The following is a 15887-nucleotide window of genomic DNA, read 5'->3' as shown; positions in this document are numbered from 1 at the left end:
GGAACAGCCGAGCGTGGTTTTGGAAAAAGGGGCCCCTGCACCTTTTGATGTGTCCCCCTCTTTATTCATGTGCTGCCAGTCCGCTGGCTCGCACTGGCCCTTCGATTCGTCTGATGGTTTTTGATGGCCAGAAATATGACCGACACAAAAGGCACAACAGAGCTCGTTTAGTTCATGTGACTATGGTTATGGTCTTTGTTGGCCTGTCAATCTGCCGTAGAGTCTTCGTGTCCGCAGGTTTTCTTTGGGTGCTGCTCTAAAATTTTGCAGCATCCCGCAGGAGCTTTTTATGGCAGCCAAACCTCCAGGTCCTAGAGGTCCACACTGTCAGGGAGGCTACTCAACTGGAACAAACACTTCTAGGGTTCAGACACATCCACTTGCGCAAAATTACACAAACGGACTCAACATGAGAATACAGGCTGGGTTGCCAAGTTTACTGGCAACTAATTTACTGGTTATTTGAAAATAACAAGCAAGGAAACAGAAAATGGATCACTTTACACATTCAGTCTATAAAGTATTAATTTCCAAATATAAACATTTGGAAATGAGTCATAAGGGAGTACAGTCTAATGGGCACGTAGAGTTTGACTTAAATGACTTGAAAAACCAATACTGATTTTGATATTTGGTGATTTTAACAATTCAAGATATGGGCCAATATGTTTATTTTCTTTCAGACACACAAAAACAAAGCAGTTTCCCTAACATTTTTTGCCATTCATCAGTTGTTATAAATGCTGATACAAACATATCTGCAGGAATTGTATTTTCAATAGCATAAATGAGCCATTTCAAACTGTTAATCACAGGTACACTTAGAAGAAGAAGCAGGTATTTATTTCGTTCACTTCTCTGGTTACAGTGGGTTGACCTGCCTGTTTGATTCACCGTATGTTTTAGGTTCAGATTATACCTGCCATACCATATATACCAACACTGAGGGCGCGAGTACCCACTGCAATATTCTCCTGAGTGATCTGTGACATCACTCAAACAATGACATCAGCGCTGTTTTAATTCGGACTCTGTTTGCGTCTTTTAATTTTCCCAATTTTTGTCGTTGATGCCGAAATGTCAAAGCGGAAGATTTACTTTGTTTACCGCATAGCAAATGATCAGAGCTGAGATGAGTGCAAGCTATTGCAATATCCCACAGTTCTCAGTAATTTTCCATTTTTGTGTCAGTGTGTTAGAGGCTTACACGGCTCATCCGGGAGGTCAGACATCAAACAGTGAGGGGTGTGTGTGTAAAGGCCACGTCTCCTAGCCTTGTAAAAGGAGGCTAAAGTGGCTGATTGTTAATGCTTTAACCCAAAGCCCCACACTACAATTGTGTGTAATCTACCTTTTGTGATGCACAAGGTGCAAACTAATTACTGTCTGATCATCTTAATTGAGCTATTTCACCGTGCATGTGTGCATTAATGTGCCCCTGCCCCTCTGCTCTTCGTGTGCGTGTTTTTGAGTGTGTTCACAGGGGGTCCTGTGACAGTGCTGCTCTGCTGTAGACGCTGTGGCAGATGTACGGGGCAGATGCCTGTCTGCTCTGCTGCATCTGTAGCCTGGCTTAACCTCCCCCCCCTCACTCACACACACACACACACACACACACACCCACCCCATATCGCCTGCTGTTAAAGATACGCGTCTTTTTATAAATCTGTCTGGCACATTTTTGTCTCACCTCTCAAGCATGTCTTCTTTTGTTTTGTATGTTGCGATTTTTTTTTTCTCTTTTGCCCGATCTCCTCTCCTCACGTTTTATTTCTGACCCCCCTCCTTTTCACTCGCTGTCGCCGACTGCCTTTTAGCACATTGTTTTGGACCTAAATAAAGCCGGTCAGAAATTAAACCTGCAGCTCAGATGCTGTTACTTTTCTCTCTGTGTGTGTGTAATGTAGACTCTTATCTGTGGTTATTGGTTTTATTACATGTGGGCGTACTCGGTTTAATTGAAGTGACCCTCGTTTCCTGTCTCTGCATGAATGAAGGGCTGATTTTTTTTTTTGATTTTTTTTTTGATTTTTTTGATTTTTTATTTTTTTTTTTTTACTTCCCCCAGTGTTTTTTTTTTTTTAATCCCTCAAATACAAATGAACACAATGTAATGTTTTGAAATTTGGTCTTACCTTAGTCGTATTTTGATTTGCACAGGAATTTCATGCATCTGCTGCGTGCTAGTCTTGCACAGGAAGTTGAGCTGATTCTGGTCACAGTCTCTCTCACTTCTCCTTCCGTCTCCAGCGCTCAGACCTAGTCTGTGTGGCGTGCGTGCGCTCGTGTTTCACTCTGTATAAGCCACAAATGATTACTCAAGACGGCCCTGTCGTGTTAGGGTGAATGTGTTAGATCAAAGCCACGTCTTTATCGATATCAATGCGAGACGTACGAGTAAGAGTCATTTAAGAGACGGGAATCTCGTTACTCTCCTGCTGCCATCTGCATTTTGTAGCACGAAAAAGATTTTGGAAGCATGTCCCGTTTCCATTGTTCTTTATTATTAATACACACATGGGCATAGCTGTTTGTGTATAAAAGGAAAAAAAATATCTCTGGCACCTCTATATGTGACACCTCTGTTTGGAACAAAATATCTGTTAGGCACTAAATATCATATTGAATTGTCTGTTTTATGCTTCAGTAAGAAGGAAAAAAATTTTTTTTATTACACCCGTATTCCTTCAGGGGGGGAAGTCCAAACCTTTTGGGTGGGGTGACAGGAAAAACCCTGTTGACACATTACTGAAGACTGAATAATAATGCACAGGGTAACCGTGCAATATAGAAAACAAATGCACAAATACTGCTTTAATCCATTTTTAGGGGTTTTCCCCTCTGATACACAGCTCCTGCGTAAAGTCCTGATGTTTCTGGTTCACTGCGTCGTGATAGTCATCTGTCATCTTTTTTTGATGTCTTTTTGCATCATTTTATACTCGTCTCCCCCGAAATCCTTCGAGACATATTTGGTATCTTTATAAAGCTCTTGTTCCCCGCTAGATTTTCATATAAAATTCTGCGGGTTTGAACAAAGCTTGGCTACACAGCACAAGTTTGGATCGATGGACCCAGTGTTGGGGACTTTTGTGTTGTGTTTTTTCTTTTTCTTTCTTTTTTTCCATCTGATCATAGGATATTCAGTTTCACATGATTGCTGCCACATGTGGTGCATCTTTGTTATCTATTCAGTGGTTGTTTGGAGGCGCTCTGAAGTGAAAATCAGCATACATAAAGAGCTGCTGTGAGTCAAAGCGCGATCGTGTGCCAAAGCATTTGTGTCTTGATGGGGAATGGTCTCTCCCCAACTCAGCCACAGTGGTCTGGAAGGGTTTGGTGAGCGCTGAAACGGTGTCAACCACAAGCCGAGGCTGTCGCACGACACTTAACAAACACTAGCATTACATTTTGTGGTCATGCAGTAACTACGTGCCATTGTATTTGAATATTTGATCAAACTGCTTCCCTTTTTTATGAGCGTGACCCTGACTTTGAGGCTGGCTGATGTAACATTTCTTCTTTTTTAATTTGGTGTTTTATTTCCCTTTGTCAGGAGGGCAAGAACTGATTCCAAAGTGTTGACAACATAAGCTTCAAAATGAGTGACGGAGCCCAAAGATCTCATTAAGTATGGCACCGAATGCATGGTCTGAGTGGACCGTTACAGTCATGTGTGCTCTTATCAAACAAGTTTCATATAAGGAGGTCAGCACATGCATAGATGATCTTTGTAAGGCCAAGGACAAGGATTTTTGTTTTGTTTTCTCTACTCATGACTCTGTATGAGATCAGTGAGAGCTGATGTCACTTACATGGTCTTATACACATTGGCTGCACCTTGCAAACAGAAAACAATCAGAAGAAAGCTGATTTGGCAGGAGGGGGAGGGCAGATAAAACTGCCTGGGTGTGCACCCTGACCATTATTAAAGATAAAAATAGATTATTTTAAGTGTGACTTATACAAAGCTTCTCCATTAGTGAGTCCAAGATTTAAAAAAACAGAGCTGAAAATGGGGATAAAGCATCATTTAAAGATGTTCTATGTTTTATTTAGCTGCTTTAAGCTAACACTGTTGGATGTTTTAAAGGTTATGTAAAACTGATAGGTTTAGTTTACTATCAGAAGCCATTAAAGAGGCTGTGTTCCTGTGTTATAGAAGTTATATAGAACTCATGTGTACTTTGCTCGGGGTGTCTGCCATATTGGACACGATGCCTTCTCTGGTCACCGACTGGTTGGCGAGTGGCTCCTGGAGACTGCTGGCTGTGACTGGGTGAAATGACAAACGGGGTGAATGCACCAAAAATCTTGTTGTGACTGCGTTGGTCCCTCGCAGATCGCCACGGTTGCCTGTAGTTTACATGTAAGCACACTAAGTCGCCGAGCGGTAGTAAAAACAAAAAACCTGCAAACCAGAAACGTAAGATATCCGTCCTCAGAGTAAAAAATCTTTTGAAATGTCCTGACTACAGCAGTAAGGCACAACTACAGGTCTGAGTAGTTGGAAACTACGGCCAACTGTGGAAACCTGCTATCAGTCAACACAATCACACGGAGATTTTCACCATCTGGTCTGTGAATACACTCTTCTTCCATCACTGGTGTTTGGCAGACGGTTGCAGAGCAGTCTCTAGGCAGACAAGCTAAGGTCCTGCTGTTAGGGGGCCACATGATTGCCAAACTGAAATTGTTCATGCATTTTACTTGTCGCTCCAAATTGTATATCTTTATCATTTTTTTTTTTTAATTTTTTTTTAGTGAAGGTTGACTTGATCTAAACGTTTTTATTTAGGGTCTTTAGGACATGCATAAGATGCAAACCATCTTTTAGAAGCTTCCTCTAAGTGGTAACTGCCCTAATCCTGTATAAATTGGATGAAATAAATGTGATTAATAGTGTGTGTGTGCGTGTGTGCGTGTGTGTGTGTGTGTGTGTGTGTGTCATCCTTCCTGTGGGAGAGGTAGGTCACAGGCAGTATCAGAGGTGTGACATGTGCCCTGCAGGGTCTGACATCAGCAGGCCTGGACTGCGTCTTCTCTCTATAATCAATCAGAGCTGTGAGCACAGGAGTCCCCCTCCACTCCCCCCGCCGTGGTTAGAGTGAGTGTGTGTGTGTGTGTGTGTGTGTGTGTGAGACACCAGCGACGATTTCATTCACTTCCCAGAGAAGGGTTACGTCCTTTAATAACGTAATCACATTCTAAATGCATCCGTGCGGACAAGTCCGACATTTTAATGAAACCACTGTTTTCCACAGAGTCGAACTGGAGTCGTACGCACTCCCCCCGTCCACCCCGGCTTGATATCATTTTCTCCATGTGGTGTTTAAGTGATATCAGGCTGCTGCAGATCAGTTAAACGGCCTCATCTGTGTGGAATTCCAGGATCGTACCTCTATTAGTCTCATTTATAGCTGCTGGCGATCAGTAATTTAGAAAAAACTTTTTTTTTTTTTAGTGTTGCAGTGAGACTGAAATAATCAGAAAAATAATTGCCTCATCATGCTTTCTCCTCTTCTTCTGTATCACCCACTCCCCCCAAAGCCCCTGTGTCCCACACACACACACACTGAGGAGGCCCCTTGCTTTTCATAACAAAGGGCATGTCTAAGCCGAGTGTGCGGCCTAGTATAACGTGCTAGAGTGAAAAGCCGTGTGTGTGTGTTTGAGTGGGAAGCCCTGTGAGGATCCCCTGGCGTGTCAGGTGTCACTGACATCTGTGCATGTGTGGCGATTGGGTCAAAGTATGTTGCTCTCCATGCGCATGACGTGCTTTAATTGTGCGTCTAAGCCCGATCTTTCACCTCCGCGCCTCTCAGTCGAGCAAGCTTTCGGCTCGCGCCTGTGAAGGGGGGGGTGGGGGTGTAGTGGGAAGTGAGAAGTTTTGGCAGAGTTGACAGAAGTAATCGGAGCACGGCCCTTGCAACATTTTTGACACGACATGAGGAATCTTTGGTGATGAGCTCAGCTCTGTTTTTGTTTTTTTGGCTCTGGTGTTTTCTTGCTCCCCCCTTAAACCTCGGATGGACCCAGGGAGAGCACAGCTTCTCTGCTAGCATATTGTGGAGGCTCTGGCTTTTCAGAGGTCGCTTTGAGTCTACTGCATGTGCGTGTATACACAAGGAGGGTTACCTCCTCTTAAGAGCCGGACGACAGTCTTCTGTGAAGTTGCACTCACGTCACTTCCTCTGTCAGATTAGAAAATAGCCGGTTTAATTTATTTCTCTTCTTCTTCTTTCTCCTCTTCTTTTTCTTCCTGCAGAGAAGCGATGAGGAATTACCTGAAGGAGCGAGGAGACCAAACTGTCATGATCCTACACGCAAAAGTTGCACAGAAATCCTATGGCAATGAGAAAAGGTGAGTTTGATATGAAATGGGAGCTTCTTGTCTTAATTCACGTTTTTTTTTTCAGGTTTTGGGAGTCCTTAAAAGAGTTTGGTCTAGAATCTAAAGCAAATCTAAAAGTGTCGGTCAGTGTCTCAACCTCACAGTAACACATCACACAATTTATTTTTAAGCAGCCCCTGCTACATTTTATCCTGAAGTCTGCAGTTTTTTAGACGATTAGGACTTTGTGGGGGAAGATTTTTGTTTTATTTGTATATTTTAGTGGTCTGCCTCCTTGAGAACGTCTCGCTAAATAACTGACCATCGCTGGACAATGAGATCCTCATCATTGTCATCACTGCCATTGTATGGATTTCACCGTGCAGCGTATTTGTGATCATCCAATCTCTCATTGGTTTCTGTGTTCAAGTTGTCAGCTTGGTGGTTTTGTTTGGTTCCAGCTCATTTTAAAGCTCATCAGCCTGCTGAATGTTTAACCCCTTCTTACAAACTTAAAATCATAAACAGCACGCTGAGATTATGTGACACACCAAACAAACAGACTTTTCAAATTTCCAGCTTCACTGTCTGCAGACGTGTCTCAAAAGGATGTGAGAAAAATGCGCTCGGCACAGCCACACACGCCTGTGGGTGAGATCTGGGTGGTCAGCAGTGTTGGTCAAGTTACTTGAAAATAGTAATTAGTGGATTACTTATCAGAGAAAGTAATTCCGTTACTTTACTGATTACTTATTTTCAAAAGTAATTAGTTACCTTATTACTTAGTTACTTTGAAAAAAAAAGAAACGCAACCTGAATACGTTATAAAGCAGTAGACCTTTCAGCCTGCTGCATGGTCTTACTCTCTCTCGCACTCCATATTATCCATTGTTGATCTGCACACTCGTACGTCATTGTCATGAGACACTCTTACAAACAAAATCAGGGTTTAGTAATGCAGTTTGCTTACGGGAAAGTAACAGTAATCTAATTACCTTTTTTGGTAAAGTAATCCTTTACTCGATACTTGGAAAAAGTAATCAGATTACAGTTACTTTTAACACTTTACTGCCCATCTCTGGTAGCCAGCCGGCTAAATTTACTTCCTTAGTGATGCTGGCGGCTTCTCGTCTTCAGCCCGTGGCGATAATGCTGCTTAGATTGCAATCGGTCGACAGTTCTTGTAAACGCAGTGTATTTTTCCTCAGAAGTTTGATTATTTGTAAACGTGCAACAGGCACTTATTTATCTGTTTGCATCACAGTAATTCAAAGAACGGACACAGTTTAACATCAAGTTAAAAATCTAGAGGAAAAAAAGCAAAAAAAAAAAAAAAAGTTTTTAAATTTTAAGGAGTTTTTAAAAAAAAATGAAATTTGGATTCTTTGTTTGTTTGTTTTTTAGTAGCTGAGCCACAGTTTCCAGGCTTTATGTTAAAAAGGTCTTTATGATTACGTCACCACGGGTTGCAAACACCTGTGGCCCAGAGGCATTTATACTATCCTCTAATCTATATTCAACTATTGTGGCAAACACAGGTAGTGTACATTAGTCAAGAGGGGACGAACAAAAGCACATTCCTCAGCACAGTGCCTCTGTGCTGAGTGGCTGTGTTGAACCCTCTGACCTCCGATATCTGTGGAGGTCAAAAAAGGAAGCGAGAGGCGACCTTCTCCACGAGGCCACGTAAAGACCGCAGAGAGTCAGAAGAAGGAGCTCCGACGGAGAGCTACGAGAATAAAAGAGGAAGAGGAGAGAGGGGGGGAGTCTCGCAGCACCGTGAAGCCTTTCGATGTGGGCTTTCACGGGCGAGCGCACATGTGACAACCTAATGTTGTCATTTTCATGCCATACCTGATGCTGCTGGTTAAACGCAGGGTGATAGCTCACCATCGTAACACATACTTTTTTTTTTTTTTTTCCTTTTTTGGATCTGTTCCTCTTAGCTCATCTTCCTCGAGCCCTTCCTGTAACCATGCACTCACCTTTTTATCTCTCACTTAGAAGCATATTTTTATAGCTCTCCTCCACACCTCATGCTCATTTTGCAACTCTCCCGAGCCCCCCTATCCTCCTCCTCCCCCCACCACTCGGTTTCTTGGCCAAGGTGCAGCGCTGCTTGCGATCTCATCAGGGCCTATCTCTTGGTAAATCGGCTGTTGCACGCCAACTCCCAGACACCTCTGAGAGTTGGAGCGCAACAGAAGACAGCGCAAGGGAGAGAGATAGGAAAAGAGGTTGAGACGAATTCTTCAGAGGACTTTTTTTAGCTGTCTCATCCAGTTAAAGTGACAGTGAAGAGAAACATTCAAACACTTCTGTCACACATATTTATTGCTGCTCTTTTGTGCATTGAGGTTGAACTTTTTCAGGTGATAAGCAACTCCCAAAGGCCGTGCTCAGATGTAGCTGCAGGTATTTGTTTAAACATCCTCCTGGCCTGCAAAAAGCTGCACTCATGTTGTGCGTCAAACCGCTTAATTCCTCCTTTTTTGTGCCTTAACAAGAGAGCGCCCCAGGAAAAAAAACCCAAAAGTGGACGCACTGAGAATGTTAATGTGCCGTCTCCCTCTTTCTAAGCTGCCTCTCTCGCTGTCTGAGCTTTTTATAGGAGGTGAAAGTAGACAAACACCCACAGAGACAGACACTGGTGTTGCGAAATAGGTCGCTTTCCAGTTCCACACTGACGCATATGAATTTATTTGAAGTGTGTGCTCGTTCCGTAATGAGTGGATTTTTCTTTTAACAAAGCTGAACTTGCGAGTTATTTCAAGGGAGTTCTTGTTTTCACAGTAGAAACGTGTGTTTGAAAGGAGAACAGAAGTAAAACGAGGGACCTTTTTAAAAATGGGGGAAGGAAAGTTAGATTTCATTCAAAATGCTGCTTCTCGTTTCTTGACACATCATTTTAGTTCTGGACCGATCACGGAAACATCTGCAGAATGAAGCGTGACAGCCTTTAGATAGATGTTTTACTGTAGCTGTACACAACAGCTTGTTGACCCAGGAGTTGGACTCTAGCTGGAGTTTGGTGCAAGAGTGCCCTCTTCTGGTTCAAATTAGGAAGTGCACATTCAGGTCTTTTCTGTTCTTTCTCTTATTCCTCCTCCTCCTCTCTTTTATTTCCCCACATTTACACCAAATCATCTGCTTGTTAAACCACCTAACTTTGACCTATGACTCTTTCCAGCCTAAAAACGCCCCTAACTGAAGGAATGAACCAGAGTTTCCAACAACGTGGCAAAGAACTAATTTTAACATTATATCTTCAGACACTTCGTTATTAGCAGACTGTAAATGGCCTGTATTTGTATAGCGCTTTTCTAGTCCCTAAGGACCCCAAAGCGCTTTACACACATCCACCCATTCACACACACATTCACACACTGGTGATGGCAAGCTACATTGTAGCCACAGCCACCCTGGGGCGCACTGACAGAGGCGAGGCTGCCGGACACTGGCGCCACCGGGCCCTCTGACCACCACCAGTGGGCAACGGGTGAAGTGTCTTGCCCAAGGACACAACGACCGAGACTGTCCAAGCCAGGGCTCGAACCGGCAACCTTCCGATTACAAGGCGAACGCCCAAGTCTTGAGCCACGATCGCATCGTTTTTCCATTCCTTTAGTTAGATCTACAAAAACTATAATTAAATATAAATTTTACACCAACCAAGTGATTCCCAAAGTTAGCTAAAAACGTTGGTATATTATCTGCGTTGTGTGCAGTGTGTCCTTAAAATTTGAGGAAACTGGACAAGTTGAGGACAAAAGAAGCAACAGATCTAAAAACCACCTACAGCAGATGAACAGTATCTGAAAGTCATGAGATTCAGAAATGGGGGGGAAAAATCCAGCATAGACTTGAAACAGGACCTGAGAGATGCATGTGGCTCTTCATTAAAGCCTCATCAGAAATGGACTGAGTGGAAGTGTCAAGAAGCCATTCATAAGGAAGGGAAACGGGATAAAAGGCTGAGGTGTGCCAGAATACCCAAGAACTCGACTAAAACTCGGTGACAACACATCTGATTGGATCTTTTTTTTGGTTCCAGTCATCATTTATGTTGTGCAGAGGTCAGGAAAGATGTACAACAGTGAGTGTTTACAGCTGTAAGATACAGTAGAGGCTCTGTCATTGTCTGGGCTGTATTTCAGTCAGTGGTGTTGGAGATCTTGTTAAAATTAGAATTATGAACAGAGAAAAGTACTGTCAGATTTTGATCCACCGTTTAAAACCATCTGGAAAGCATCTGATTGGCAGCAGCTTCGTTTTTTCAGCATGACAGTGATCCCAAACACACTGCCAGTGCAGTAAAAGCGTACATGGATAGAAGAATGCAAAGTGAAGCACCATCAGGCATGGATTGGCCTCCCCTGAGCCCGGACCTCAACATTATTGAAGCAGTGTGGGATCATCTTCACAGAGACGAGAATAAAAGGCAGAAACATTTAAAGAAGAGCTTTGGGGCTTCGGGATTTTGGCATCTCTCAACAAATCTCTGTCTCAACAAATCACCACAAAAACAAATTTACTTTCCTTCGTGACCCCTAAAGATTTAAATGCTGGCGATTATAACTGGACGTGTGTCGCGTGTCCCAGGTTCTTCTGCCCTCCTCCCTGTGTGTACCTGATGGGCAGCGGCTGGAAGAAAAAGAAGGACCAGATGGAGCGAGACGGCTGCTCCGACCAGGAGTCGCAGCCTTGCGCCTTCATCGGCATCGGCAACAGCGACCAAGAAATGCAACAGCTCAACTTAGAGGGAAAGGTACAACACTCACCCACCCACACACATACTGTCACTCTGTCACTTACCTTGGCACAGGAACATGAAGTTACTCAGCAGAAGCTGCCATAGCCGCGCGGTATAGCCTCCAGGCACCCTGCAGTAAAGAAACAGGAAGTCTGTCACATGCCTCCAGCACATTTGGAGTTTGTTTTTCTGCTGTAGTGCTGATTAATATGCTTAATATGGATTAACAGAAATGAATCTGATTGTTTGTTATGTCTTTCTTTTTCTGCCTCCTCATTCAGAATTATTGCACAGCCAAAACCTTGTACATATCCGACTCTGACAAGAGAAAGCACTTCATGTTGTCTGTCAAGATGTTCTACGGCAACAGCGCGGACATCGGCGTCTTCCTCAGCAAGAGGATCAAAGTCATCTCCAAGCCCTCCAAAAAGAAGCAGTCCCTCAAAAATGCTGACTGTGAGTCATTTGTGATAAGTTTACAGAGGTTCGCTGTGAGTGTTTACCTTTTAGATTCACTCTTCATGTCAAATCAGTGTGTAGCTCAGTCTGCCAGAGCTGTAAATTTAAACCCTGACAACAGCCTTAAACATATTAACACACCATCATGATTTACTGCCTAGCCAGCTAGAGTGTTTCACGGGTCTCTCTTTTGGTTGGCACGCTCGAGCCGCAAAATCATTCAAGATATTCGGTACAGCGGTACAGACCACGGCCCGGACGTGCCGGCCTCGTACCCTGACATCTGTTTGTAAACTGGCTCTCTCTGTGAGGCTGTCGGCACAGTTTATTTTATGGTTTGTTTTCAGGCCTGTCAGTGTTGTAAGTTACCGCTGATGTAAACTGAAAACGTCCCGCTGTTGCCGCTTCACACTCGGAGCGATGCCTTAGGTAACCGGCAGGATGCTTTTATTGTGAAGACTTGATTGCATTTACCACAGAGTCAGCAGAGCTTCATTAGCAGCTCAGGGAAAAGTACTTTGATTCTCACTGCAGATGGAAAACATTGGATTGGTTGTATCTCATCTAAGATTCACTTACCCTGTAAAAGTATTGATCAGCTGGAGTGAACATGCCTTTACTAACACGTGTGTGTAGATGGGAATTTTTTTGGGGGGGGGATGTTTAGATGAAGTAAGAGCGTAAATGAGACCAAAATCTAACCAGAGTCCAAGCAGAAAGACTGCTTTGATACAAAAGTCTAGAAGTGAAGACAAGAACAAAGGTTAAAACCTTGGATGAACGTTAAACAGGAGGAGGCGGCATATAGAAGGCATAAAGTATTGTTTTTACAGTATTTAAAGCACCAGTGGGCATCTCCCCAATTCCTGCACCAAAATATTTAACAGTAAATAAGGTTTGACTTCTTTTCTTCTTTAGGGAGCCAATAAGAAGGCACATGTGGGGGTTTTCTTACAGCCATTATGAGGATATTGAGAAAAAGCTTAAAGCCTTGATTAAACCTTAAATTAAGCTACTGATTTGCATTATTTCCATCTTGCACTGAATATTCTGAAATCTAAACCATATTTGAATTTGTGACTTCTAACTTCATTTTTCTGTTTGTTTTATTCTTGCATATTTTATAGCCTTCTTAGTTTTTTCATTACTTTTTAAAATTTGCTTAGATTTTTATATGATTTAATGTAATTTTTTTGAAAAATAAAGTGTTTTGAGCTAATCGTTTAGTCGATCGATACTATTTCTAACCACCAGAGGGCAGTGTAGTGAAAATGGAGTGTCCAGTAACCCAGTTATGTCACAGATGGCACACCTGTGCCACACACAGGACATGTCCTGCCGGCTTGCAGACATCTTATCTCTCTGTTATCACGCCGACCTGAAAGTAACCTGTTGTTTTTGGGGCGTTATGTAACCGGCCGTGTCTCCACGCTTTCGTCTCCGCCCACAGTGTGCATTGCATCAGGGACCAAGGTGGCACTGTTCAACCGACTGCGCTCCCAAACAGTCAGCACGCGGTATCTACACGTGGAGGGTGGCAACTTTCACGCCAGCTCCCAACAGTGGGGCGCTTTCTACATCCACCTGTGTGAGTCTCCATCAGGTTTCATATCTGTTACACAAGCTTCTGATCATTCACGAGAACAGCGATGCAGTTTGACAGCCTGTCACCTTGTCTACATGTCACACTCTCTCTGTTCATTGTAGTCGTAGCTTTGTTCTTTGTTGTAGTAATTACACATGTGATTCATCGCAGCCAAAGAACGTGATGGGCTGATTGATAGACTGAATGTTGGCTTTAGTGTATAAACCACAGTGAGGCGTGTGGGCAGCTGGTTGCAGACACTGACTGCCTGTTCCTGTGCTTGGTGTTTGCAGTGGACGATGAGGAGTCAGAAGGGGAGGAGTTCACTGTGAGAGACGGTTATATCCACTACGGCCAGACGGTCAAGCTGGTCTGCTCTGTGACCGGCATGGCCCTGCCCAGACTGGTAACAATCACACTGTTTCACAAAAAACGACACAATATGAAACTGTGATGCAAGGATGGCCCAATCCAGCCTTTCCTGGTTACATACCTAAGGTATTGAATCAGATGAAAGTGAACTGGACCAACCAACTAGTCTAAAACTAAGAGAAACGCGTAGATATCGAATTAAACGTGAGAGCGGTTTAATAGGCCATATCACAAACTGTCCAAACAACAGTATTTGAAACCATTAATCACATTCTTCAGTGATGAGTCATGTAACACTGCGGCACATCGTATCGTGCATATTGAAGATGGCACGTTATGCTCCAAACAGACACGAAGAAGAAGAAGAAAAAAAACACACTTAGAATAAACTGGCTACTACAAAAGATGTTCACTTATTATTATTAAAATATGACAAATTAAGGGTCACCGCTGTGTTTTATTCTGGACCTCGAGACCGATAGGAGCATTTGTTCAGCAGATTTCCCTGATCTAGAGGGAGCATGCAAGCATAAAAGATCAATCCATGTAAAACCTTCTTCTAATAAAATCTTAAAATCGGTTTGCAAACTGACTGACAGCCAATACGTGGTATCGCTAGCACGTGCCAACTAATGACCACGCCGCAGCGTTTTGGACCAGCTGCTGTTGGCTAAAGCAGTGACAGACTGACGTCCGAATACAGAGCGTTACTTTAATCGAGTCGAGATAAAAATCGAGGCATGGATAGCTCAGTTTCAAAGTGTCTGAACCAGAGGAAAGGCTTCCCCTTTGCAGGTAACTGGAGATGAAAGCAGCTCATTCCAACGACATCATTAATTTGTTTTTCAAAAGTTAGATTCATGTCAAAGATCACTCCCAAGAGTTCCTTAAAAGGGCTGAGGTCATAGAGGTTAGCAGCACCAAACACAGTGGACGCCTCTTTTCTGTTTAAGTTAATCAAATTTAAACTTCCCTTTGTAATGTATCCACGGTAAAACTCGGAAAATGCTGAACGTGAAATAGCAGAAAACCTTTTTAATAGTGAGTTTTTCTGAAAAGAGCAGCCTAATGTTTATACCGTATTACTCATGTTTTGACTGAACTTCTCGTGACATTGTTTTCTTTCTTCTGTCTTTTCTGCTTGTGTCTTGTCCCCCTCCTCCTTTATCTCCCTGCTCATGTAAACCTGCATTTCATTCCCCTTTGCTTCCAGATCACTGTAATTTTTTTCCTTTCAATTCAGTTTCTTTCTTGTTTTATGCACTTAATTTTCTCCAACACTCACCCTGCCCTATTCCTTTTCCCCCATTCTTCAGTCGGCTAATCTGTTCCCCTCTCATGTCCTTTCAGATCATCCGGAAGGTGGACAAGCAGACGGCGCTGCTGGACGCCGATGACCCCGTCTCCCAGCTCCACAAGTGTGCCTTCTACCTGAAGGACACAGAGCGCATGTACCTGTGCCTTTCCCAAGAAAGGATCATCCAGTTTCAAGTCAGTGTCACTCTTATATCTCTACGCATCATTTCAGGGTCGCGGTCGTGTCACCCTCAGATTAAGTCAATCATACTATTCACAGATGACTGAGGATGATTGCTGTAGCGTTCTGAAAAAGGCTCCAGGCAGCCTGACTTGACATTGAATTTGAGTTCCGTTCTTCTTCTATGCTTGGCTTATTTTCCTGTGGGTAGATGTTTTGATCAAGTTGTCTTGTGTCTCACCCCCCCACCCCCACTCCCACTCCACCAGGCCACTCCATGCCCAAAGGAACCAAACAAGGAGATGATCAACGACGGCGCCTCCTGGACAATCATCAGCACAGACAAGGCCGAATACACCTTCTACGAGGGCATGGGCCCCGTCCACTCGCCTGTCACCCCGGTGCCTGTGGTGGAGAGCTTACAGGTATGTGGAAGAGACCATTTAGATTTTCTAAATTCCCCCCTCTAACAGGACATTTCACCTGCACTACATCCCAGGTTTATTTATCTTGTTTGCCTGCAGCTAAACGGCGGCGGGGATGTCGCCATGCTGGAGCTGACGGGACAGAACTTCACTCCAAATCTGCGGGTCTGGTTCGGAGACGTTGAGGCTGAGACCATGTACAGGTGGGGCTTTGCTGGGATTCACTGGGATGTGTCTTCCTCGCCTCTCTGCTGCTTTTTAAACATGTTCTAGGTTGCCAGGTTAAGTGAAGGGGGGGAAAAGAAACCACTGTGGCTAGATTTTTTCTTTTTATCCCAAGATTGTTGTCCATTATGAGTAATCTGAAGAGGTAATATCTACTATAGTTACTGATAGTTTTGGTTTGCTAATTTCCACCTTTATTTATGGACTTCACTAGAGTTGCTTTGGATGATTCAAAGTTTGAAATAATCCTCACTTGT

General features: G+C 43.4%; 1 protein-coding gene across 1 annotated transcript in view; it reads left to right on the top strand.

Annotated features, from left to right (window-relative positions):
- rbpjb (recombination signal binding protein for immunoglobulin kappa J region b) overlaps positions 1-15887 on the top strand; it is a 51253-nt gene that overhangs the window by 29599 nt on the left and 5767 nt on the right. The window contains exons 3-10 of the mRNA XM_003449374.5: positions 6269-6364; positions 10937-11102; positions 11369-11543; positions 12997-13134; positions 13425-13537; positions 14854-14994; positions 15250-15405; positions 15505-15608. Coding sequence (XP_003449422.2) covers positions 6269-6364; positions 10937-11102; positions 11369-11543; positions 12997-13134; positions 13425-13537; positions 14854-14994; positions 15250-15405; positions 15505-15608 — 1089 coding nt within the window. The remainder of the gene's footprint in view (positions 1-6268; positions 6365-10936; positions 11103-11368; positions 11544-12996; positions 13135-13424; positions 13538-14853; positions 14995-15249; positions 15406-15504; positions 15609-15887) is intronic.

This window comes from Oreochromis niloticus, linkage group LG3 (genome assembly GCF_001858045.2).
Source record: "Oreochromis niloticus isolate F11D_XX linkage group LG3, O_niloticus_UMD_NMBU, whole genome shotgun sequence".
NCBI classification, from domain to species: Eukaryota; Metazoa; Chordata; class Actinopteri; order Cichliformes; family Cichlidae; genus Oreochromis; species Oreochromis niloticus.
Note: the sequence above shows the minus strand (reverse complement) of the source record. Positions and strands in the feature narration are given on the sequence as shown.